Source organism: Numida meleagris, chromosome 1, assembly GCF_002078875.1.
Source record: "Numida meleagris isolate 19003 breed g44 Domestic line chromosome 1, NumMel1.0, whole genome shotgun sequence".
In the NCBI taxonomy this organism is placed as follows: domain Eukaryota; kingdom Metazoa; phylum Chordata; class Aves; order Galliformes; family Numididae; genus Numida; species Numida meleagris.
In genome coordinates this window covers 114,187,174-114,214,985 of record NC_034409.1, presented here as the reverse complement: position 1 = coordinate 114,214,985, position 27,812 = coordinate 114,187,174, and the positions used below count along the sequence as shown (strand labels likewise).

General features: G+C 38.9%; 1 protein-coding gene across 1 annotated transcript in view; it reads left to right on the top strand.

The window, feature by feature from the left end:
- LOC110400257 (interleukin-1 receptor accessory protein-like 1) overlaps positions 1–27,812 on the top strand; it is a 167,281-nt gene that overhangs the window by 36,278 nt on the left and 103,191 nt on the right. The window contains exon 3 of the mRNA XM_021400026.1: positions 25,734–25,920. Within this exon, the coding sequence (XP_021255701.1) occupies positions 25,734–25,920 (187 nt within the window). The remainder of the gene's footprint in view (positions 1–25,733; positions 25,921–27,812) is intronic.

Below are 27,812 nucleotides of genomic sequence, written 5' to 3'. Positions count from 1 at the left end.
TGGATGCTGAGGCAAATGTATTACAGAGTATTATACACTTGGTTGTCTCTGGTTTAGGTCACAGACAAATACTTGGGCTGGAGATGGATGAGTGTTTTTATGTGTCTGAATATGTCTAGTAGCAAAGTGTACCCTACGTACATTGGGTGAGGTCTTTTCTACTGGTGATGGTGATCAGCTTCTCACTATGACAGCATCTTGTTCGTTATTCAAGACAGATGATTAGTTAATTATTTTGTGTGCTATAGTCTGTTTTTCTTGATTGGATTACTAGAATGGTTTCAGAACAAAACACAAAAAGATATATCTAATTTATTTCATTTGTTTTGTTATGAGGCTTTCCTTTAAAGGGGGAAGAGGGCTGTATGAAAGCATATCTGAATTAAAGTAGTTACCAGATATCTGTGTTAACATAATGTCACTTTCCTGAGTGTTTGCATATAGTAAATCAAAAAGGGGTAATTTTTTTTTAATGGTCAAATGGAACAGCTGTTTTGAAATCCAGACTGAATATTCATAACTCTCTTCTTGCCTTATTTAGCTGATTTGAAGCTTTCAAGTCTAATGTAACTTCCTCAGAAGTTCTGCTAGAATTGTGACTAATAATTTTCTCATGTTTATACAGCATGCAAACACACATATATGCTACATATGCAAGCATTATCCTAATATTGGCTTGATTTCATTGACAAAGAGATGATAGATAATTCAACAAACATATCATTTGCTGACTTTATTGCAGTTTCATAAGAGACACTTATAAAAAATGGGTATGACATTTGCATTTCTATTTAATTGCTGTGGAACGAACATAAAAAGATAAGAGAGCCAAGAGAGCTTATTAAAACTGAAATGAGGGCAAGTGATAAAAGAATGATATTTTAGTGGTGCTACAGTCATATCTGTCATTCTGCGCACTAAAATATTTTTTTATTATTTTTGCAGAGAGAGGATATTGGTTTTATACAACTACTCATTTTCTTTCAAGCTACGCTTGATATACAGGATTTCTCCATGCCTATGCTTTAACTTGTGGTGCAAGGGCCCTCAGTTGCCCCAGGAACTTTCTGGAGAATAACCTGGATTTTTATGTACCATGAAGTGTCTTATTGTCTTTTTCTTTCCTTTTTGTTTTTCCCCTGGAAGAAAACAAGTTATACGTAGGGGTTCCTTGTCCCTCACCATTGTGTTGCTCATAGTGGTATCTCTGAACTCCACTGAGATTTACTGTTTGCATCATCTTCTAGAGAAACTGTTAAAAAGAATGTTACATAGTTTGAATTGTTAAATATTTGACTAATCCACACTCATTTGTAAATTAACTAAGTTCTCAGTGAAAAGTGCCTGCAGTTTACATGGCAATTTGTGCAGGCAGTGCATACAGGGAGAGAAGCCAGCAGCCAGTTTTATCTCCGCTGGAAGCAACACTATGTCACAGCACTTCATACAGGCAGGGCACTGTACCTTGTTTCCAGGTTCACAACTATGGGAAGTGCTCATGACCCCTGCCACTATGGCGCTGGGCACTCACCTGAGGGCTAAAACCAGTTGCCCCATAGGGAAATCCCCAGAGAGGTCTGATGCATGCCCCCAGACAGAACTGGTAAGAAAGGAGACTTCAGGCAGTCCATTGCACTGAGTGCCTTTAACCTTCTCCTAGTGATAAGGTAAGTAGCTGCAGAGGGTGAGCACAGGTGGATGATGTTTTACAAGTGGCCGAGTTGCAAGAAATAGCTAAAAGGCTTCATAGCATTAGCGGTGCTGAGAGAGAGACAGATATATTGTTTAATAAACATATTCCAGCAGCAGACAACACTGAGAAGGAGGCACCTTGGTCCCTGGTGACCCACAAAAGCAGTTCTCTACCTTCCAGCTTCACTACAAAAACAGAAGTCAAGCTCTTATAGCTGTGGACACCCATGACACTCATGACCAAGATCTGTAAGAGGAAACTGTAGTGGCAGTCTGCAGTGGGTATCATAAAAAGAAACGCCATGTGCTTGTAGTCTTGACTCCATGTTAAAAGGTTCTGAGGCTCCCCTCTGCCGGCCTGATAGTGAGTCTCAAGAGGTTTGCTGCCTCCTAGAAGTCAAAATCCAGGACATTGCTGAGAGGGTGCCACGGTTTGTGAAGAGCATGAACTACCATTTGCTGTTACTCTTTCATGTGGGCATGAACAACACTGGAAACTAGAACATAGACAGAATCAAAGCCAATAAATCCCTGGGAGCGTAAGAGATGAACACTGGTGCCCAAGTTATCTTTTCCTCAATTTTACCAGTTGAAGGAAGGAGGGCAGGCAGAAATACACGTATAATGCATATCAAATCCTGACTGTGTGGCTGGTGCTGTCATGAGGGTTTTGGTTTTTATAACTGTGAGACTTTCTAAGAGGATTGTAACCTGTTAGGGAGTGTTGTTATCCCCCTGTCTAGAAGAGGCAAGGCAATCTCTGGCAGCAGACTAGCCAACCTAATGTGGTGGGCTTTAAACTGAAGGACTTGGGGAGCGGGGTCTAAAACGGCAATGCTCATGCCATTACAACCAACTTGGAAATAGGCTAGGCCAATCAGAAGAGGGGCAAATGTTCCTTGGCTGCCTCCCATGAAATAAGCCAGAATGCCAGGTGCCTCAAGGGCACGTATAACTATGGGGAATCTTCTTGCATCTCTCTAGGGAAACCTGCATCCTCTGCTCCCTTTTTTCTCTGCAGTGCCTGTATACCAACACATACAGCGTGGGGGATAAACAGGAAGAACTGGAGATCTGTGTGTGGTTGAATGGATGTGATCTCATTGCAATCACAGAGACATGATGAGACTGCTCGCACAACTGGAATGCTGTCATGGATGGCTATATACTTTTTAGGAAAGTCAGGCCAGCGAGACGAGGTGGTGTAGTTGTTCTTTATGAGAAAGCAACTAGAATGTATTGAGCTCCACCTGGAGATGAATGATGAGTAAGTGGAGAGCTTGTGGGTGAGAATTAAGAGGCAGGCTAATATGGGTGATACCATTGTGGGTGTGTACTACAGGCCACCTGATCATGAGAGGAAGTTGATGAGACCTTCTGTAGACAGCTGAAAATAGCGTCATGATCCCAGGAACTGGTTCTCATGGGGAACCTCACTCACACTGATATTTGCTGGAAAAGCAGCACTGTCAAGCACACACAGTCCAGGAGGTTTCTGCAGTGTATAGCACATGACTTTCTGATACTGGTGGTGGAGAAGCCAATGACTGACTGGCAGAGTTCAGAGGGTTATGATGAGTGGCACAGAGTCTAGCTGTCTGCAGCTTCCTCAGGGATCAGTACTTGTTCAGCATCTTCATCAATGACCTGGATGAAGGGATAGAATGCACCCTCAGCAAATTTGCTTATGGTACTAAGTTGGGGAGTTTGGCTGACGCATCAGAAGACTGTGCTGCTTTTTGGCAAGACCTGAGCAGGATGGAGAGTTGAGCAGAAGGAAACCTGAGGTTCAGTAAGGGCAAATGTAGAGTCCTGCACATGGGGAAGAATAACTGCATGCATCAGTTCAGGTTAGATGGCTGACCTGCTGGAGAGGAGCTCTGCAGAGAAGGACCTGGGTGTCCCAGTGGACAGCAGGTTGGCCATGAGCCAGCAGTGTGCCCTTGTGGGCAAGAAGAGCAGTGGTATCCTGGGGCGCATTAAAAAGCGTGGCCAGCAGGTTAAAAGAGGTGATTCTCCCCCTCTACTCTGTCCTGGTGAGACCATATCTGGAGTGCTGTGTCCAGTTTGGGGCCCCTCAGTTCAAGACAGACAGGGAACTTCTAGAGAGAGCTCAGAGTAAGCCAGGTAGGACACAAAGATGATTAGAGGTCTGGAGCATTTATGGAACAGGCTGCCCAGGGAGGTAGTGGAGTCGTTGCCCCTGGAGGTTTTCAAGGCAAGGGTAGATGTGGCACTGAGGGTTGTGGTTTAGTGGACATGATGGCGATGAGTTGATGGTTGAATCTTAGTGATCTTTTCCAATTTTAATCATTCTATGATTCTGTATTCTCCCTTATGAGGAAAGACATATGAGACCTGGGACTGTTCAACCTGGAGAAAAGGAGGCTGAGAGGGGCTCTTATCAATGCTTATCATTATCTAAAAGGAAGGAGTCAAGTGGATGGCTGTTTTCAGTGGTGACAAGTAACAAAACAAGGTGCAGTGGGCACAAACTGGAAGACAGGGTGGTCTGACTGAACATGAGAAAGAACTTCTTTGCTTTGAGGGTTATACAGCCTTGGAATAAGCTGCCCAGGGAGGCTATGGAGTCTCCTTCTCTGGAGATACTCAAAACCCACCTGGACACATTCCAGTGTAACTATTCAAGGGAACCTGCTTTAACAGGGGGAAGTCAGACTACATGTTCTCCAGAGGTCCCTTCAAATACGTACAACTCTATGATTCTGTAATCATAACTACTACATACTGTATGTACACAGAGATATAAAGGTATACATGAATAATTGAATTTTTGCATTAAAGCATTGTAACGAAGGCAATGCTTTCAAAAATAACTTTGTAAAATTATCCTAGTTTTAAAACATTCAATATCTATATACAAATATATATATGCTTCTTGCCACTGTCGGAACACTCTTCATCTGTTCCTGAATCTCACATGCCACCTTGCAGTCTGAAACAACATAGATGATGTATTTTCTAAAGCCACAAGAGTAACTGTACATGGAAACTACCAGCAGGAAGTCTTCTTGCAGAAACTTGTCTGCTAGAAAAGGTGGTAAATCTGCTTAGGCATTTCAGCAGATTGCAGTAAAATTCTGCTTTGTCACCAAAATAAACCCAGTTCTCCAAGTGCTCAGTACAGCCTTCAGTCACAAAGAAACAATGAGCTGTCAGTGAACTGATATGGGAAACAGAACTCTCTTACATGACTTTTCCCACAACAAAAATATTTTCAATTCTGTTCTCTGCAAGGAGATCCATAATTCTCAATATGAAGCTGTGTTATCTTGCTACAAAACTGAGAAAAGCTACTTAAATAACTAAAATCTACCCCCATAATACATTTTTTTTGTGTTCAGACTTGCTACTCTAGAACTGGTAGCTTGCAACGACTTGCAAAAATGAGGGGCAGTCCCCTGAAATTCAAGAGCTTTCTGGGTTTAGGTAATAAATACTAATGTCCAAGATCATCTCAACTGTTTCTAAGTGAAGCATGTCCACAATCTGGCCTTACCTCCAAACATACATCTTGTTTGATTAATTGTACATACGTATGGTCTGAAAGAACAAATTCCAAAAACAACAATTTCTGGAATTAGATCATCCTAGCAATATGGTTTAGCTGAATAGTCTGAAATGAGAAGCAGCAGGAATAAGTAATAATCAGATATTCTGTTTCTGTTGAGCCTTTGTGTTACTGCGACAACTAATACTCGTATGCTAAAAGCACTTATAGGTGCTTTTTTGTTGTTTTTTGTTTGTTTGCTTGTTTGATTTGCTTGTTTGCTTGTTTGTGCTTTTTTGTTGTTGTTATTTCCCTTGTTTATTGTGAAAGGGTAAAATCACTAACAATTATAGTAAAAAAGCTGTAGAAACTAAAAAATATATATGAAGCCAGGAAAGCTATTATCATAGTATGTTTTCCTAAGAGTGTTTTTTATTCTGTGAAAACATCTTTGGTTTTATAACTGTTTTCTTTTTGTAATTATAGACTGGATTGCTGTCATGTTAAAGCACTCTTGGGTAATACTGATGTTTATCAGAGCTATCATATGTTAAAATTGATGGTTCTTTTTACACTGCAGTATATTTCAATATACCCTTCAGTTCTAGCCTTCTTTTGTAAAGCAGTCATTTTTCAGATGTTTTGGCTATGTTATGAGGAATTATCTTAACCAACTTATTCATTACTAAATTCAAACATACTTAAAACAGAAAATATTCATTGTTCCACTTTAGGTACCGTATACTTTATTTCTGAGGAAATTAACATTTCTATACACATATACATATATTTATGTATTTCATTTAATAGCTGTATTGTACTAATTTATGTATGAATGGCTAATATTCAAAAATCAGCCACAATGGAAATGTTTAATACAATTTCAGAAAAAAAAGTCTTTAGTTCTATGAGATCCATAAAGAAGGAGCAAATAAATTCTTAAGGGATTAATACTTCAGTCATCAACATGTCTTACAGAAGCATACTAAATATGATGTTCTTGTCACTAACACCAACACATACATGTATAAAGGAAAAATGTGCCTCCGTAGATTGAAGCTTGTAGGACTTTTGCTATTGATCTCAGTAGTAGTAAGATTCTTTCACAAATTTCAACCAACAGAAGAAGCAAATGGAATATAATATGAAGGCTTCAAAATTGATCCTCCAAAGCTTTGTGTTGCATCAGTTTTCACAATTCAGCAAAACCCTCTCCTTGCATACTTTCTTTGGTGTACTACAGATTGCACTTAGCCAAGATCTCAGCATTTCAGTGTTGCTCTTTATCTTTCAGTAATTGGAAACTGAAATATTTATGAGTTATTTTTCAGTTCCAAAAAGAGGAGGAAAGAGTAAGGAATTATTCAGAAAGTTTCAGTTTTATGGAGTAGCAGTTGCTGATACATAATTATCATAGAATCCTTAGAGTAGGAAGGGACCTCTGAAGACAATCTAGTCCAGCTCCCTTGCAGTGAACAGGGACACCACAGCTAGATCAGGTTGCCCACGGCCTGATCCAGCCTCGCCTTGAAAGTCTCCAGGGATGGGTCATCTACCACATCTCTGGACAACCTGTTCCAGTGCCTCACCACCCTCACTGTAAAAGATTTTTTCCTTCTATCCAACCTAGATCTACCCTCTTTAAGGTTGAAGCCTTCCCCTTGTTCTATCACTACAGACCCTGCTGAAGAGTCTGTCCCTTCTTTCCTGTAGATCCCCTTTAGATACTGCAAGGCCGCTATCAGGTCACCTCGGGGCCTTCTCTTCTTTAGACTGAACAGCCCCAGCTCTCAGCCTGTCCTCATAGGAGATGTGCTGCATTCTGTTGATCATTTTTCTGGCCCTCCTCTGGATGCACTCCCACAGGTCTATGTCTGTCCTGCACTGAGGACTTCACATCTGGATGCAGTATTCCAGGTGAGGCTGGCCATGCTACTTTTGAAAAATTCCACCTTATGATGGAAGGTTTCCCATAGCAATCACTGGTAAAAAGAAAACAAACAACAAAAGAACCCAACAAGAACTCCTAAGATTTTTCTGAAATGTTCTGTAATGTTCTTTGTGTCTCTCCTCACTGTTTTTGTTTGTTTGTTTGTTTGTTTGTTTGTTGGTGGCATTTATAATTATGGTATCTCACACTATCACCTGGCATTTGAATTAGTATTTTATATGTATTTTGTTTGTAATGGCTCCAAAACTGGTTGGCTTAGAAGATAAATATTTCTATTATTTTCTTGGACACTATAAAAAGAAATGTTTGGCAAATTTTTGAGACATAAGGAAGTTAGACTGATATTGCAATGAATTCTGTAATGTAAACAAATACATTTTGAAATTCATTAAATTGTATGTACAAAGAGAATCATGATTTTGAGAGAAAAATCAAGAAGAAATATTACCACAAAACTGAACATTAAGCTATGTTCACTAAAACTGAATTTGCATTTTTATGTTGTTTAGGAATCTGCAGAAGCTAATTACTTATTTTGTGTATATTTGCCTGAAATGTTCGGAAAACTACAGAAAATCAATAGACAATGGTACTACCAGAGTGGTATGGATTCAAAAGTAGTAAGGATCACACTCACAATGGCTAATTTAATAGAAAGATGCCATGTTGGTGTCTTTTTTTTTTATCATTTTGAATGGGTTTCAAAGTCTTCAGATTGAATATTTCAGAAAGGACAACTAACCTTCTATAGAAAAATTCAGAGAAAATTGATGCGAGTGTTGTCCAGGAGAGGGACCAAGGGAGAAGAGACAAATTAGAAACAGATGCAGGGAAAGACCCAGCTGGGGAAATAAAGGTGACCTGGAACAAACCTGGGGCCTGTTTGTTACTCTGTCCCATCCTTAAGAACTAGTTGAAAATCTTCAGTTTTAAAATAAATCTACTGGTACATTGTCTACTCCTCTGTGTGCAGTGCAGCTAGACTCCTTTGTGCCTAAAGCTGATTATAGAAGCCTTGGTAAGGGCCAGGGGAGCAGTGATTGATGTGACACAACCATGAGCTGTGGGTGAAAAACCACCCAGGGTAGTCATCTGAGGAATCTCTGTTCTAGAAAGTATGTATATTACTCCAAAAGTAATGCCTTTTATTTATTTCCACAGAAACTGCAATGGATACAAAAAATCACAATAATACTATTTGACTGAGCAAATTCTCAGCTACAATACTCTGTTTTTGAAGATAGTCACCACCATTAGCTATGCATTTTTGCCATCAATAAACATGAGCCGGCATGCTGCACTAATAAAAATCTGCACAAGCAGAGGTGGCCCACTGTTTCACAGCTGTTATGATGGTACTGTTGCTAGGAAATGTTGCCCACACAGACCGTCTCTCATCATCCCAAACAGCTGGAAGTTAGTAGGCAACTAATCCAGATACACAATCAGTATGGTAGTACAATCTAGCCAAGACTGATAATGTGCTCCACAGTCTTCAAACCGGTATGGGGTCTGGCATTAGTATCTTGCAAGAGAAAGACTGTCTTCTTCCACTTCAGATGCCATTTTGTCAGACTGCCCCTTTGCTACCATCTGTCAAATGGCAACAAAATGTAATGGAATACTGGTGGGAAGGTTCAACCTCTACTGCCATACCACCAACATCCACCTCTGATGTCATGAGGCAATGTAGTAAAGCAGGAGGCATTACTTTCTGAGCAGCCCTTGTACTTCAGGCTGAGGGACTTACAGGACTCACGGTGGGATGCTGTAGTGAGTAGAGAAGCTTTTTTGGATTATTAAAAAAGAGTATGGTTAAATGGTGGAGATGCATTACATTTTCTGGGGAATGTGTAGAAGAAGGACAAAGATGGGAAAAAGATCAAGTATGGGAGAAAAGGAGGGGGTACAGGGTAAAAGAAAAGGCATACATGGAAAAGGAGATAAAAGGTTGTCCAGTAAACAGGCTGATATGGAGTACTCTTGTCTGAGCCCTGTAGTATCATAGAATCATTAAGGTTGGAAGGACATTTAAGATCATCTAGCCCAATCATCAACCGATCTTCATGCCCACTACCCGTGTCCCTCAGTACCACATCTCCATAGTTCTTGAACACCCCCAGGGACGTTGATTCTACCACCTCACTGGGCAGCCTGTTCCAGTGCATCACCACTCTTTCTAAGAAGAAATTTTTCCTCATATACTACCTGAACATCCCCTGGTGTGACGTTGCCTCTTGTCCTATCACTAGTCACCTGGGAGAAGAGACCAGGAGACCAGATGGGTAACCTTGTTGTAAAATAAAATTAAATCACTTGAGCAGAACTTTCCTCTCACAAACCTGTATTGGCTGTGTTCTGCCACCTTACATTTTTTTTAAATTTGGAAATCAGTTATCTGATATAGCCAACTTTCAGAACACATTCCTTGAATGGGTAGTTTAAAAACAGATATTTCAGTTACATCAAAAGCTGGAAAAACTAGCTCTTGCTTTTTGAAACATAAAACCAAATTGTGAATATTTATCTTCTTTATTATTAAGTCTTATGCTACACCAGGCACCCATGGGAGCAGCAGGCAGGTAAACAAGAGGGAGCTGTAAACAGCCTAGGGAGTGTGGAAATGGGGTTGTGCCAGCCAGAAGCATCCAGGTATGTATTTACTTTAAAAGAACAGAGTACTCTCTCCAAATTCAGAAAAAAAATGTTTGAGTCTTTCTCCACTCAGCAATTCATGTATGTACCATAGCAACAGTTTTCAAACTTAAATACATATAGTATATTTATTGTTCTTCTAAACTCAGTGCAATTATTTATCTTTCCTATATCATATTCACAACAGATGTTCTTCCCCCTGTACAATAATTATTTGTATTCTATTCTCATTAGGTACACAGAGGAAAATGATATGGTTACTGTATAGCAGCTTTTAGCATGATTAGCCTTGCTCTATAAATGTCTAATCACTGCATCATGGTAAAGCAGCATGGAGTAAGTCCAGAGTTGGGGCCAACCATCTACGTATGTACAGGGATTGAAAAGGCTGCTCCTGATGCTAAAGCACTGCTCTGGAAGTCAGCATTAATTTCTTAGTTCCTTGCTTGCTGTAACACCAGCACTGAGCTATCCCCAGCCAATAACGGAGCAAGAGGCTCAAGAGGAAAAATGCCAAAGTGGTCTGCCAAAAATGAACGTTACTTGCCAAATGAGAGCTAGCCAACTTTTTTGAAACTCTCGTGACTCTCTGGTCAGCAGCCTAAAATGGCTGCATGGAGTTGCTTTGCTACCACAATGATCCTGAGCATGGAACCTTTCCCTTTCCAAGCAGAGATCTCTCCAGCTCCTGCAGCCTTCCCTTCCCACAGATTTCCTGCCATAGAAAAGCACAGCATACACACTGGCTGGGGACTTGGATAAGTCTCATAAAATTGCTCTTCAGCCTAGATTTTCTTCTGTCTCAGAAAGTCACTAGTGTTTCCATTCCCTCTCCTTCCTTTTGTAAATTATGTTAAAGATATATTACATGTTTCCTTTTACATGACCAGCAATGTTCCTGAAATTATTGCAATACAGCCTCCTTCAGCTGAAAGCAAACTGTGTCCCTTAGCTATTCCATCAGCAAGAAGATTATTTCCCAGCAGTCACTCTCCTTTGTCAGCCCTGCTGTGAGCAGGGTCTGGGAGCTGTTTAGTACAGAGCATTGGACACTCATTGCAGGGCACCCAAAGCCAGGGGTGCTCTGTGTGCCTGTAGCTGACTAATACAGATGTGGCCAAAGAGCTTAACAGCAGAGTGCTTCATTCTAGTCCTTCATTTCACCTGTTTATCTCAGAGTGCAACTTCTATCTTCTGCAACAACAGCCTGCTCCCAATGACCCTCTTCTACACACATAGCTTGTACAAATCTGCTCAGATGAAAATTAGAGTAAGTTTCCATTAATTTTAATGACAGTGGGACTAAGTGTACAACGTTGCCACTGATCCTACTGCTTGGAGCTCCACAAGACTAAAGCCAAGGGTTTCAGTGTGGTTATTTGAGTCTAATACCAAGTTCTGAAAAACTGCAATGAAATTGCATGAAAAACCAAAAAAAAAAAAAAAAAAAAGCCAAAGTTGCTCACTGTATTATGTAGCTCTTCCTTCTCACTAGGTAAACAATCAAGTAAACAAGAAGCCTGAGCAGAGCTTCCCTGTGCACCCTATTTCAGCACAGGCACCACCCAGCCACCAGGACAGCCCTGAGTCCTCAGTCCCTCTGGCCTCTTGTTGCCTCCAGCATGTCTGTCTGCTGAGCTTGATGATGGGGGCACCCATGGAGCTGCAAGACAGGGGAGAGTACCAACCTCCATTAATCAAATCCAACTGTGTACTCCAGACATTTCTTTTTAGATGTTGCTTTCTAGAGGAGGCGTGTCTTTTATAGTGCTTTTTTATGCAAACATGCTCAACAAGTAATGACAGTCCATCTATCTAGTCCTATGTCTTCCTTTTTTTATGTAAAACACTGCAACAGTTCTGAGAAACTGTATGTTCCATCTTCTTTTTATATGCTGTTTCTGTATTCACTGTGGCTGTATTGTCTACACTAAGTAGGTGCTAGTGCACTTGAGTGAACCTGAAGCTGTTCTGGCTGGCAAGTAGGTTAAGATGCCTGAGCACCAGCAACTGAAGGGGCTGCAATCCTCGTGTGCTCTGGTGCAAGCAGCTGGAGAGAGTAGGGCACATGGGACCAGCTCCTGGGCTGGAGTTACCTGCGGTATGGACAGATACTCCATTAGCAGACCTCAGAGTTGATCAGCTGTTGCAGGTGAACTGCCCCAAGCCAGCACTGCAGTTGATGCAAATAATAGATGTTTATGTAGGTGTCTGTCTTTGGGTTTGGATGTGTGTATGGGTGTGCATGTGAAGATGCGTATGCATGCTCACCTTTTGCATGCAGATGCTCATCCTGGCTGCTGGCTGAACGTGAGGCACAGAGCTGCAGCAGCCTTCATCTGCCTGGGTACTGGGTTCAGCTGCCTCTAACAAAGACATCAAGAGTGGGAGAAGTTACCATGTTTCTGAGCAAATGAAAAGAAACTAGCTATCTAACTCAAATTGTTTTTGTATTTAAATAGTTGTAAATAGGTAAGAATTCATCCATGAAAAATGTGATAAAATAGGTAATTGATGATCTTGTAGGTCTTTTCCAACCTAGCTAATTCTATGATTCTATGATACAGAAATATACAGATTCCCTTTGTTCTCCCTAATTTGAAGAAAAAGGTTGTTACTGAAATAGAGTGCAAAAAGAATACTACATAACAGAAACTGTGTCACGTAAATGATAATGCAGGTTAAATTTTCTATTCAGGAGGAGTTATATATTCACTCAGTTCTCTACCAGCTATACATACTGATGGCAGTGTTCTGAGCCACAGAGACATTATGAAGTGAATTAAGCTGCTGTTCCTATGTTTAGATAGTGAGGAGTTTGGGCATGAAGTTAGGCCAAAAGTAACAGCAAATGATTAAGCTGGCAGCATCAGACCAACTGCAAACTCTGTCCTGCTGCAGAATGAAGCAGCCAGACAAGCCAGTGCAGAGATTCTACTTTTTCTGACAAATAAAGCTGTCTTTTCTGTGAGACCACCAAGAAATAAGGTGAAAGAGCTGGCTACTACTTGTTCCTTTCTCTGTGCCAAACTGTACCAAGACACACATAAAGGCTGGGCCAAGGTTCAAGTGAAAAAGAAATGCCAATGAATTTAAATCATCAGAAATATATTTAGATTTGTTCCATTTACCTTTCACATTTTAGTTGTGAATTAAAGTCTGCATAGCAGAATTTATTTTGTCAAACTAAAATAACATACACTCTACGTACAGCTTGAATTAGGTAAAATTATTCAAAACCGTCTGGGCAGAAATGCTTTCATACATTCATATTGCTGCTATTCACATAGCTTTGGATTTTCATGTCTGGGTATTCTGGGTGATTCATGCTTCTGAGGCTGAGCAGTAGCAGCAAGCTTGAGAACTAAAACAAGAAATGAAAATATATAGTTATGGTGTCTGGCACCTGTCTGTGCTTTATCTTCATACGTCTCTGTTTGTTGGGGCAGCTGAAAACTGTAGCCTTTTTACTTTTCACCTTAGAGTTGTTTACTTTGGTGGCTGATAATTAAATGAGACAAAAGAATGCAGTTCCATAAATCTGAAACTCAAGGCTATGCTGACTTCTCAAATTCTGACTGGGGCCTGCCAGTGAAGGTGGATACATGGCTTTTGAGGGCAATAAAGGTACACAGCTGTCCTTGTTTTCATCAAGCAAAGAGAGGGAAAAAGGGAGAAACCATTCAGCATCTTCTTTATTTCCAGTAAAGCTTTCAGTTTTAGGAGTATAAAAGAAGGTGCACTGCATTTGCAAAAAGAATGATTTGCTGGTAAAAATGTTCCAGGATTTGATGACCTTCTGAGTCATCAGGATGTTGTAACGCCCGGTTGTTCTTGACAGCAGAACATTGCGTAGGCACAGCTGCTGGTTCATGCAACAAAATGGTAGCCATCATTTTAAGAGACTCAGGCTTCAATGGCTACACATTTTTTTTTCCATTTTATATCTGTTCATTCTCCTGCAAACTATTTTTGTTGTTGTTGTTGTTGGGGAAAGTATTTTAATTAACAGTTCCCAGTCCACCTCCTGCGTGAGAAAAGAAAAGAAAAAATAAGAAATCGAACAAAACAAAAACAAAAAACCAACAGCTAGGAACAAAGCACAGCCAGCAGGTCGAGGGAGTAATCCTTCCCCTCTCCTCAGCACTGGTGGGGCCACACCTGGAGTACTGTGTCCAGTTCTGGGGTCCCCAGTACAAGAGAGCTGGTCATACTGGAGAAATTCCAGTGAAGGTCCATATAGACGACCAAGGGACTGGAGCACTTACCTTATAAAGAGTGGCTGATAGAGCTGGTGCTGTTCAGCTTAGAGAAGACTCATTCAATTTGTATAAATACCTTAAGAAAGAGTAAAATGAGGATGGAGCCAGGCTCTTTTCAGTGGTACCCAGTGTTAGGACAAGAGGCACTATGCACAAACTGGAATGCAGGATGTTCCATCTGAACATCAGGAGAGAATTCTTTATTCTGTGATTGACAGCACTGGCACAGTTACCCAGAGAGGCTGTCAAGTCACTCCACTTGGAGATCTTCAAAAGCCACCTGGACGTGGTCCTGGGAAAATGGCTCTAGACATTCCAGCTTGGGCAGCGGAGTAGGACCAGACGACCTCCAGAGGTCTCTCTCAACCTCAACCATTCTGTGATTCTGTCATTCTGTGATTCTATAAATGGAACAAGTGGGAGGAATAATAAAATTCTTTGAACTTATCATTTCCTAAGGAAGTCATAATACTACAAATCTGCTATTCTGGCATATGGTGCTAAGTAAGGTTTTAGCTATACTCTCCTTCATGATCGCATAGATTCCAACAAAAGACTGAATTATGAGGAGGTAGTCTACCTAGAGGGGTTTCATGCTAAGGTATTATCTTACTGTACTTGATGGGAACCTAAAAAGATACTCATACATCTCTTCATAATTCTGTTTCCTCCGGGAAAATATATCGATCTACTACAGAGAAAACATTCAGTGTCATTCTGACACTCCTCCATTTTAGCACTTTCTAGCTCACTGGCCCAAAATTTCTTCACTAATGATCCCAGGAAGTCTGAAATGAGTAGCTAACTTAGCACTGCATTTGTAAGCAACATTAATTAAAATATTCAAAATACTATTAAATTCAGACTAGTAGTTATCCATATTGTACTCATTATATATAGTCTATGAATTATAATGTCTTTTTGATTGATACCAGACTTTTTAACCAGATCCAACATGTAATCCAATATTTGTGTTATTCCCTGAAGGAGTTCACGTACTACATATTTTCAAAGAAACTTGTTTTTATAATGTGGCTTTCCTCACAATACCTATAACACATAGGAATAGTATTATGTAAAATGCTTTATATAACTGTACATGACATCTTTCTTATCTTACGTTCACATACTCTCTCTGATTAGTTTTACAGTTGCTAGAGTCCCAACTATTCCTGTATTACTGGTTTATGTGTATGTATGTAAAGACTCTTAGAATGTATGAGCATCTTGGGATGGCAGCAAATACCAAACATGTTAGAAGTTATAATGTGAAACTTTACACTTTCAAGGATAGAAGACATTAAGGCAGATCAATATTTCCTGATTTGGCTAATTTGAACTTATTAAAACAAGTATCTTGCAGTGTATTGTTATTCAAATAGTCCTGGAGGCTCATGTGCATTGGCTGATTTCATAACATCATGCATACAATTAGGTGACCCTTGAGTGAAGAAATCAGTGTTTATATAATTCAGTTGAGGTCAAAAGCAGTTTTCAAACCGGGTTGGCCCTCAGGGGTGTGCAAGCTAGAGATAGCTCCTAAGGTACAGTGGAAAATTTCAGCTGGCAGCTGTCTGTCTTCCTTCACTTTTCCTCTCTCTTTCTCTGCTCCCTCACAACTAAACCAGCATTTACAGCTCTGTTGGCTCTGGAAGCTTTGTGAAAAATGCAATTTGTGATTTCAGCTAACAGAGTGAGAGCCAGCCGTTCCTGATCCTGGGTCAAAAAACAGCAGCAATGACAAAAAGAAAGTAAACCTTAACTTTGTGTAGAAAGTTTGAAGTGCTGTCCTGAAAAATTATTTGAATGCCAAAGACTGCTGAAGGTATCAAACCCCACTGCGGAGGGGACCTCACTGTGTGGTAGCAATTCAGGCTGCAGTATGATACCTTGGCTTTCCTCTCTTTCTATGTGGCCCAAGGCTTAAAGCACATCCTCAAACAATCCCACATCTATCTAAAGGCAGGAGGTTTTCCCTTCAAATGGAACCAACCATTTATAGAAAGTGGGTGTTGTTACAAGTGGCCAAGTTTACATAATGTAATTTAAAATATTGTGAAGAAAAGACATTCTGAGACCTTCTTTTTAAATGCAAATTTCATGAGGAGCTGGAAAGAAGATAATATTCCCAACATGTCTTGCATGGTGAGGGGAAACATAAAGAGATAGTGGTGGGTTTTTTTGTTCCTGCTTGTTTTCTTCAGTTTCTTTGCCTGGGTAAATAGTATAATACTGTAGTAAAACTCAGTATGAATAACTAATTTCTATTAATGCAAAGCTTCATATTTTTTAAAAAATGATACTGAAAAGGTAAAAAAATGAATGTGCTGCCATGATGTAGGTTGAAGGAACATATCTGTTCTGCAGCCAGTTAACTTCCTGATTTTAGTTAATAAACTCTTCAATAAGCCAGTATCATAACAGGCTGTGTACTTCAACTATAACATTTCCTTAAAATGAAGGAGAAGTAAAAGGTATGCACAGGATTGTCAGGGCAATCCCAGATATGAGTACAAACTGGGAGATGAACTCATTACAAGCAGCCATGCTGAGAAGGACCTGGGGGTCCTGGTGGATGAAAAGATGGACATGAGCTAGCAGTGTGCTCTTGCAGCCCGGACGGCCAACAGTATCATGGGCTCCATCAAAAGAGGAGTGGCAGAAGCGAGAGGGAGGAGATTGTCCCCCTCTGTTCTGCCCTCATGAGACCCCAGCTGGTGTACTGCATCCAGGCCTAGGACCCCCAGTACAGGAAGAATTTGGAAATGTTGGAGCAAGTCTAGGGGAGGCCATGAGGATACCAGAGGGCTGGACCACCTTTCCCATAAAGACAGGTTGAGAGAGCTGGGTCTGCCTGGAGAAGAGAAGGCTCTGGGGTCACCTCACTGGGTCCTTTCAGTATTCCTTTTAGGGAGTTTATGAACAGGAGGGAGACCAACTTTTTATACAGGCAGATAGTGATAAGACAAAGGGGAATAGTTTTAACCTAAAAGAGGAGTTTTAGGTTAGATATTAAGAGGTAATTATTTACTCCGAAGAAGGTGGAAGCAGTGGTGCAGGTTGCCCAGAGAAGCTGTGGTGCCCCATCCCTGGAGGCGCTCAAGGCCAGGTTGGATGGGGCCCTGGGCAGCATCAGCTGGTGGGGGCAGCCCTGCCCATGACAGAGGGTTTGAACTGAGTGATATTTAAGATCCCCTCCAACCCAAACCTTTTTATGATTCTACAATTCTATGAATGCAAAGAATGAGGCCTGTTGTTCTTTATGGAAAGTGTTAGTGGATGTTGCTGCATTTGATAGGTTTTCTTATTGCCCTATGATTCTATTACACCTAACTTGGAGCTGCAGAGAGATGTTTTAGTTCCTGATCATCAATGCCAAGATGAACAGAAGTCTATTTTCCCTCTCAACTGCTACTTCAAATGCTGCTGTTTTTTACTAGATGAAGGTAGTGTCATCCTACACACCTCAGATGGAAGTTGATTCTTCACACAGAAAGCAAATTGTGGCTGTACTGTTCGCAATGAAACAAAATAGGAGCTGGCTTAAGATTCACTCCTTAGGGTGGAAGCGGAGGTAACTTTCCAAAGAGCACTTTTTTATAGTCTCAACAACTGTATGTTTTCAATATTAGCTATACTCCCCTGGATTGGCCTGTGAAGGAAATGCATGGTAAAGCACCAGAGTGGACAATGAACTGTTAGAGTCCCAGTTTTCCCATTTCTGTGAGGAACAGAAATGATGAGGGATGCTGCCCTGGGGAACACCAAGCTGTATGGATTCACAGCAGAGCTGACTGGTGAGACTGAAGGCAAGACTGCCAATTACTCATTTGTATTTATAACCAGTGCAGGAAAGAAGAACAGTTTCATAAGAGTAACTCATCTAGCCCTATTAAGAGATTTCTTTTATAAAGAAATCAGGCTGTAAGTACCTAATCTTTTAGGCAGTTCATTCAAATGCAATGTCTATATTTTAAGAGTTTAAATTTAGAGAAGCTATTCTTCTGTGTATTTTCTTATCTGTTTCTCCCCTTGTGTCTCCTCTTCCTCCTCCTCCTTTTTTTTTTCCTCTGAAAAGTTACCCACTAATTTAATTTTGTTCAGAGAAATTGGATTTAAATTGATTTGCTGTCTTAAAGAAAAATCTCAATGCCTCTTGCTTCCTATTTCTGTATTAAGTATGTTTAAGATCTGATTTTTTCTGTGCTTGAAAATCTATTGGATGAAATAAGTAAAAGAAAAGCTTAACTTATATGTGGAAACAGGTACAAGTGATTTTTGCACTTCTCTTGAATGTTTGTGACTAGGTCATCAACTCTTTTTGTTGCATCGTTCAGAAAAAAAATAAAAAAATCAAAAAAACAACTCTGAAAGTATCACGTGACCAGCAAGTAGACTGATTGAGAATAGATAAAATCTGAGATTAGGCACGATGGAAAAACATTTTTTTCTGAATATTAACTGACTTTTCCTATCCCAAAGGCACTTGACTGCTACAACAGAGATTTATAAATCAGTAGATGGTCCACGTTGTTGCTTTAGGCTTCTTGAAATGTAATGGTCCTACAGGAACGTATCACATAAAACAGAATTAGAATTAGTATACACTTATGTGTGTGGAAACGTTATTAGTAACAGTCTAGCATTTTAACTTAATTTGGATGAAATAGACCTGTTACTGCTTTAAATGTAACCACATTTGGTAACATGGTACAGTTATCACAAGTAAGTAGTAATTGTTGGAACAAAGCCCTTTAGTGATGTTAGCTACTGCTAGTATTCTGTGATGATTGTCTTCATTATCTGTCTGTATCAATAATGAAATAAGGTCCATTTAGATTAATTGCTCTTTCTTCTATTCCTAGCCACCTGGTTAAGTCTCTCATATATTGGCAGTAATAAAATATTTAAACTGATTATGGCTGTGAGACTTTTAGCACTTCTACCACCTCCAACTTTTCTTTGGTTTCTTTCTACAATGGCAACTATATTGGCTTTTAATTTGCTACATTGTATTATAACATATTATAACAAAGTTATGCACATGATTGAATATAACAGTAGGAATTGAGTACAGCACAGGGCCACAAAGATGATCCGGAGCCTGGAGCATCTCCCATATGAGGAAAGGCTGAGAGACCTGAGGCTGTTCAGTTGGAAGTAGAAAAGGCTGAGAAGGGAATCCCATCACTGTTTATGTATATCTAAAGTGTGGAAGTCAATGGGGGCAGACTCTTCAGTGCCATGCAGAAATAAAACAAGGGGCAACAGGCAGAAACTGGAACACAGGAATTTCCATATTAACACAAGAAATACCTTCTTTATGTTCAGAGCGATAGGGCACTGAAACAGGTTGCCCATGGAGGTAGTGGAGTCTCTTGCTCTGGATATATTCAAGACCCATCTGGACGCCTACCTGTGCAACATATTGACGTGAACCTGCTTTAGCAGGGGTTGAACTTGATGATCTCTAGAGGTCCCTTCCAATTCCTATGATTCTGGGATTCTGTGAATTAAAATACATGTATTGTTTTTCTTCCCTAATGTAAAAATTTATTGTATTTTCGTGTTGTGCAGATGTAGTTACAGTTCTCTATTGGATTAACTGATACCACACTGGACTAAGTACAGTAATACACATATAAATGTGTATCTGGAATTAAGATATTTTTATCAAAACAACTGAATCTTTTGACTTTACTACCTGAGAATTCCTCATCTGTGCCTGTGTTTTTTGCTTAACAGAATGATAGGAAAAGCAGAGTCTTCTGCATGACTGCAGGCCTATGAAAGTATTAATTTCAAAATGATACTGACACTGCTGCAACTGTCAGTGGTGTCCAGTGCTTATTTTCAAGAGCTATGTTTGATCTTAATTAAATATATGCAAGAGTATGAAAATATAGTTGCAATATTTTATACAAAGGTCAAAAAAATCTTGGAGATACCTAACATGGTAAAATTAGAAATATCTGAATAATTTCCTTCCTTGATTTTTCTTGTGGTAATACTTAAGTTGCTGACCCAGATGATTTCTATAAGACAATATTTATATATATATACACACATCCCACATCCAGTGTGGGGAATGAAAAAAACCCACATATGTGTCCTTTGTATAAGTAACTGTTGATCTTATTTTAGAAAATACCAACGTGGGTCAGGAATTAAGCAAGGTCATTATGATGTTGCTCAGACTGCTGGGTCACTGTCTGGAGAAGGAAGTGATTATGTTAAGTGGCTGCATTCATGACTGTTTAACAGATCTCATATCTTCATTTTTCTTCATTCCATCAATAACTCCTCTTTATTCAACTGTACTTTTGTTTTCTCTGCAAGACATTTCTACACTTCATCCTCTTCTCTCGCACAAACTTAACCATGTTCCTTTACTTCTCTATGTAAGGCTTTTCCACCTGTCACTCTGGCACTATCCTCTGTCACAGGTCTGAAAATAAGTATCCCATATGGCAGACATCCCATTTGACAGATATCCCATTTTAATGTACGTCTGCAATAGTTTCAAACCAACTAATGCTTAGGTGAAATAGGTACTGATTAAGTGGTGAGGTGAATGTCATTTCAAACAATGAAAAGGGTGAAAAGCACATGTTCTGCTCTTATTTAAATCATAGACTCATAGAATAGCTTGGGTTGGAAGGGGCCTTAAGGGTCACCTAGTGTTCCATATGCTTTCACATTTAACTAAGTTAAATAACATCAGATAAGAAATAATGAATCATTGATTCAGAGAAACTATGGGAAGTTGGGCATTAGAGCAACTGCTCCCGGGATATAAGGGAAGATATGGAGATTTAAGTCTTTGATGTGTTTATATGTCCTGTTGTTATCACAGGGTTCAGTCACAGCTCTGCTGCTAATGAACCCTGAATAAGGATGTTGAATAGCTACAAAAACAAAAGACCTGTATTGAAATCTGTATATTTAGTAGATACTATGTCTATATTGTTTTTTCTTTAAGGTTTATATACCAGTAATGTACAAATCATAAGTTAATGTGAAGAGGGCCTTATAAATCCATGTCAAACTGTGAAGAAATCTCTGTCATATTTTATGAAATATGTTTTGTACATCAGTGAAGCAGGTGTCTGAATATCTTCCTACTCCTAATAAATGAGTTTGTCTTGTATGCAAGGCCGAGGAAATATATACAGTTCTAGTATGCCCTCCACAATGTATTCGTAACTTCTGTGATTTTTTATTGCCTGAATTTTATCTAAGTAGCTGTTATATAGATTATAAGTTTTAGACTGGTCCTCTTTTGAAGTGTAGCTGTGTAGTGCTAAAGGTGCACAGGTTGGACCACATTGGAGAATGAAAGGAAGAAAACAGTTTGTTGCATTTGCTCTTAATAGGGAATGTAAAAGTGCTTCCAGTGGTTTATAAAATTTTCTTTAACTCATGATATAGGATTTTTTATTGGCTTGTTAAATCTACTGCCTCCAGTAAGAGACATATGGAAAATTTCCTGACTTTAACACACTAACATTCTGACCCTCTTCAGTATGCGTGCTTGCCAGAGGGATCTGCTGTGTGCTGCAGTTTCTGAGAGATGAGAGGCTTCACATCCACTGTATCCATTATACTCCAGATGTAACCAGCAAACACACCTCATCTTTCTCCTTCTAATTCCCACCTAGGGACTGTTTCAGTTTTCTCTTTTTTTCTGTTATGTGAGCCCATTAACTTCATTTTCTTTGCTCATATTGTTGTGTTACTCAACACAGTGAGTTTTGTTTCGTCCCTATAGTTTTGATTTCGAACAGAGTTCCAGAGGGGCTGAATTGACAGTGTAGTTAGTATTTAGAGCCTCAATAAAAAAACTCTGTGCCACCTAGGAGTTCCTGAAAGCTGTCTTGCTAGTAAGGATTGAGGCAAAGAGCAATTCAGTAACTCAGACTTTCAATGTCCTGTGTAACCATTTTCCCCATCTGTCATGGTTTTGTGATTTTCGGTTATTGGTATTCCACATCATAACATCATGTACTGGATGTACCTAGTTCTCAGAAGAGAAAGACTACTACAGTCCCCATGGTACTTTTCTCCTCTGTTACTATTTTCCAGCCGGAGGGAAAAGATTGTACATTTATTGTTATTTATTGTATTATAGTGTGTTGTTTTGCATTCCGATATCTTATTTAGTAAATTAGTTTGTTTCTCCTCAGATTGTTACTGCTGTTCTTTGCTCTCAGGGCCATCTCCTTACCCTTTTCCCCTTTTCCCTTTTCCCAGGGCATGGACCCGTGGATCCCCCGTCCCCTTCGTCACAGAACCGGGCCGAATGCCCATAAACCGTTGACACCCATCTCATTTAATAACAGACCAACATTTTACATAGCCTTCCTTTTATCACTGATGCACTTACAGAAGTCCTTCTAGTTTTTGACATCCCTGGCCAAATTCAATTCCATTTGGACTTCTAGCTTTCCTAACTTCATTCCTGGAAGTCCGGACAATGTCTCTGTATTCCACCCATGTTACTCATTTTCGCTTTCACCCTCTGTGGGCTTCGTTTTTGTGTTTCAGTTTTCACAGGAGCTCCTTGTTCATTCACACAGGCATCCTGGCATTTTTGTCTGGTATCCTATTCATTGGGATGGACCACTGTTGATCTTGGAAGAGGTGGTCCTTGAATGTTAACTAGCTTTTCTGGTCCTCTCTTGTATTCTCAAGGTCTTATCTGAGGGGACTCTGCCAGGCCAAAGTTTTTTCTCCTGCAGTTCAAGGCTGTAAGTCTAGTTTTCACCCTCCTTATTCCCCTCAGGATCCAGATCTCCACCATCTCAAGGTCACTGCAGTCAAAGATGCCTTTGACCTTCACAATTCCAAAAAGCCTCTCACTGCTCGTACATTGTAGGTCCAGCAGAGCACTTCTCCTCTTTGGCTTCTCTGTCACCTGAGGGAGAAAGTTGTTGTGAAGACCTTTCAAGAACCAGCTGGACTGTTTATGTGCAATTGTGTTGTCCCTTCAGCAGATATCAGGGTGGCTGAAGTCCCTAATGAAGATGAGGGCATGCAAATGTGAAGCTGCTCCTATGTATCTCTAGACACTTTCATCCACTTGCTCTTTCTGGTCAGGCAGATTATATCAGACTCGCCTAAAATGTCACCATTACCTGTTTTATCATTAATCCTAATCCATAAATTTAGTTAGTTCCTGATAATCCCCGGGTACATCTTCATGTACTCCAGCTTTTCTCTCACATAAAGAGAAGCACCTTCTTGTCTTCCCAACCTGTTCTTCCTAAAGAGTTATTATCTCTCCATTGCAATACTCCAGTAATGAGAACATCCCCCATGTCTCCATAATCCCGATAAGATTGTAGCCCCACAACTGCACACAGATCTCTTAGATCACTGTGTTTATTTCCAGTACCATGTGGACTACTTCACAGTCACATTATAGAGGCATCCCGGCATGTTGACCACCCAGCAGGGATTTGGGGAATCATCTTCAAATAATGACTATAAACAGTCTGAGATACTCTCCTTTTATCGAACCAGAAGCCTAAATTACACATATTAAAGGATATTCTGTTCCAGTGAAAACTTGAATGTTCCTCAGAAAGATTTCTGACTCTGGCATTTCACATTGCTACTGTTGCAGGAAAGTGTTTTAAGTGGACCACAGTAATTAGAATTTTTGGACATTTTCTTCTGAGTAGTGAAGGAAGACAATGAATAAATATATTTTTAGCTTGGATATTTAGAGGAATGGAATTACACTTAAATGTTTGCCTGATTGTTTGTTTTCCAAGATCCTTCTAGGAATTTTAAATTCATGAGATAACATTTATTTGTGATAATATTTATGACAATATTTAAATGTGAAATTAGATAGTCAGTACCTCCTTATGTATTACTCTCAGTCATGCAATAGTGTAACCCTCTCCCATTTAAGAGGTGGATGGCTTGTTTAAACTTTCTCCCTGTTTCCAAGGGATAGGTTTTTCAAGAACACAAAAAGAGACCAGTTTGGAAAAAAACCGACTTAGGTGACTATAAATGAGGTTCTCTAGTGACAGATAAGTACTCCAAGTAGAATCTTTGTGGAGGAATAATGTAATGTACAGTACTGAAAATGTTTTCATTGACACACTGAATGATTTTGAATTGTATGTACAGGTAAGAATGGTGACTTGCTCTTGTACAGCTTAAAACCAGCAAGAGTGAGCCATATTCAGTGGATATATTCTTTGCTTTGCATAAAGCTTAAACAACTTTATTCAGTTTAAACAGATGGGTTCTTGAATGAAGTAATGAATTATAACTTTATTATAAAAAAGCAAGTTTATGTTTGATTTCCTTAATTTCCTTGATTGTCCATAAATTAGCTGGACATCTAAGATTCATTTCATTCCAGAATTTACATTTCTAACAATATTTTACAATTCCTTAGTTACTTTTATCTTTCTTCTTACATCTGTGTTTTCTTTAGAAAATTGAACTGTAGAGTTTTTTTAATGAAGTTTTTCTTTCTTAATCTCTGTTCTTAAGCATTTCTGTCACCTCTCCTATGAAAGAAAAAGGAGACATATTAGAAATCTAAAGAGAATGAGAAAAAATCAGCATCTTTGACATCCTGCCATTTCTGATACACACAAGACTGTTGTAAATCAGCAATCAGCTCAAAGAGTCTGAGAATGGAAATAAGAAAAGGAGTGTTTTCTCATTGCTCACTGCAGGATCCTCTTTCAGCAAATCAGAGGTCAAATGCAGAAATAAATCTTGCATTGTCTCACTGTATTCCTGAGGAGTACTCAACTTTACACACCCACTTGCTGCCCACTTGGAAACCCAAATGCAAAAAAAAAAAAAATAAAAAGAAACAAACAAACAAAAAAGACCAAAACAAAACAAAACAAAAAAAACCCAACACAACCTTTCATGTAATTTTGTCTTTGAGACTAATTAAAGTGCATAGTGAAATGTGGGAAGCAAAACAATTTTCCCTAGTCTCCAGCTGTCTGATGTATCAGCAGCAGGGGAGTTAACGAATTTCAGGACAGAGCCCAAACTGATGATAGTTTTAGATAATGCAGAAGTAATGTTTTGGCCTGGGAGTGTGGGGAATGTAGGCGAAGGTAAACAATTCTGCAGTCTGTTAGCTTAAAACACCCTTTATTCTCTGATTGGAAGTCATAAGGCTCATTTTAGTAAAGGTTGCAAAAAAGGTACCAATTCCACTTGAAAGCATGCTCAAATCTGGTAAGCAGACATCTCATGATGCCATTTCCATTTTGTCCTATGGCATTATCTGTTCACCCCCTGAAAAGTGCTGTAATGGTTTCAGTCAGCAGGTTTGTTATCTAGTATCACTGGAAATACTTTTAGATTTTATTGCATGTATGTTTTTGCTGTTGTCCTCAAATACACAGGTAGGACAGTAATGTCAGAAGGAGTTTAATAAAATGGAGGGAGAAACCTTCAGTTGTAGAATAAGGCCAACACATTCTACAAAGTGTAGTTAGTGATGAAGAAAGCAGTAAAATTATCACAGAGATCTGCAGAATACATAGAAAATGCAGCGTCTGGTTTTCTCTCTCTTGCTTGGGATGAAAATTATGGCTTAAAATCAACGGCATGTACATCGGCATTTTTTTCATTTCAGACTTTTATTTCTATTTTTATTGCATTACAGAAACTCAACTTACTGTATGAAAGTGTCCATTTCGCTGACGGTGGGTGAAAATGACACTGGACTCTGCTACAATTCAAAGATGAAATATTTTGAAAAAGCTGAACTTAGCAAAAGCAAGGAAATCTCATGCCCTGAAATAGAGGACTTTTTGTTTCCATTTAGGGAGCCTGAGATTCTGTGGTACAAGGTAAGGAATGCAAAAGGTTTTTACCTTCAACAATATATTGTCAATATTCTGAAGATTTTCATGATCTAATACTATACGAAACTTTGACTGTTTTAGAATTTCATAAGAACAGGCAGAATCAATGATAGAAAAGAATTAATTAATTGATAAAGAGGGGCTCAACTGCTTCCTTTGGTAAACTTTAGAGCTGATAACAGATGTCTGGTAGCAAAAGAGGTAAAGAATAAAAGTGGTATAGGTCCAGGCTGGTTTGATATGTTAAGGTAAAGCCATACAAGCTGCATATACAGCAACTCCTTGTGCTGTATTAGAAAAAGCACTAAAGTGTATTTATAGAAACTCAGACATAAAATCTGTTTGGAAAAATGGGAATTGAATAACTATGCGCACAATTATCTGAATGAATGACTTGATTTAACAGCATAAAAAACAAAAGTTTTAAAAATCTGGTCTGATACATTAGGGTTTACTTGCAATTATCAGAGATTTGATAGTCAGTACCTTGATTTCAATATTGTGTACTTATCAGATTGTTAGTTAAGGGTCAAGTTCCAGGAAAAGGTGTTACCTGTGGGGAGCTCATAAGAACCTCCCTGAACAGTATCTTGAGTTCTGGATTTCTTACAATTCGTAGGAAATAGTCAGTACCTTTGTGCTGTAATGCATACAATTTAAAGACCCCAAACAGTTTAGCAAATCTGAAAATTCAGTTCTGTATATTGTGTAGCAGGCTCTGTATAGTGGAATGTCCTAGTACAACTGTATGCTGGTGTACATTCTAATTGTGTTTTAAAAGTCTGACAATTCACCTGATAATGTAAATGCATTTAGGTATAGTGCACAAGACTATGTTATCTGATAAACAAAACCTTGTAATCTAGAAGGATTCTGGCTAAATTAACTGACAGCATATCTCAGAGGTATGTAACCAACTATTTGCTTATATTCATGTTGGATTTTGTGTGTACAATACAATACATACCTGAAGATTTATCACATTTAAAACTGTAGCCAGCTTCTAAAAAAATATCTCAAAAGATATTAGATTTTTACAAGTCATTTACAGCATTTATATGAACAGGTGGAAACAACCTCTAATAATTTAACATTAAAAAAAAAAAAAGCTCATAATGTATAAATAATGATTATGCTAAGATAATCAGGTAAATATTTTTTCTGATGAAAAACATCAGTCTGTTTTTCTGATAGCTTGCAAATGTATTGCTTATTAAAAAAAAAAAGACCTAGAGACAAAAGAAAGCAAAATTCTAAGAAGTTATTTCAATTATCACCTGAATTAATTAGGTGAAAAGTTAATCACTTCAAGGAGTCAAAAAACATGTATGAAAAAATGCCGCTACTTTCACACAAAAGGCAATGTTTAGGTAGTAAAAGTTGGAATATCGATTTTGTTTTATTTTATTTTGTTTTGTTTTTGTAGTTATAAAACTTAACTAAGATTGTAAGATGTTTACAGAAAGAGGTATCTAATCTATCTTCGTTCCTCCTTATTCTCATTTTCTGTTTTTCTACTTATTTTAATTGTCTTTTTGTTTAAAATAAAGAAACAAATTCTTCTTTGCAGCCTCTAGCTACTTGCGATATAGAGGTCATGGATTACAGACATAAATGTAATGGGAAATAATTAAATGAAATAGGAGCCCCCAGTCAAAAACTAAAGCAAAACCACCAAATAAATAAAATCCTCTTCTTTTTCTTGTTGGAATGAAAAATGTATGTCAGTTGACAAAATTTTACGGTCTTTTTTTCTTTTAAAATTTTACTTCACTGAACTGTATCTTAAGATATTTAATGTACATGAAGTTCATAACTACCTCTTGTCTAGCCTTCTTTTCTTAGAGTAGCATTGTCAACAGTGGCTCAAGTGTAAG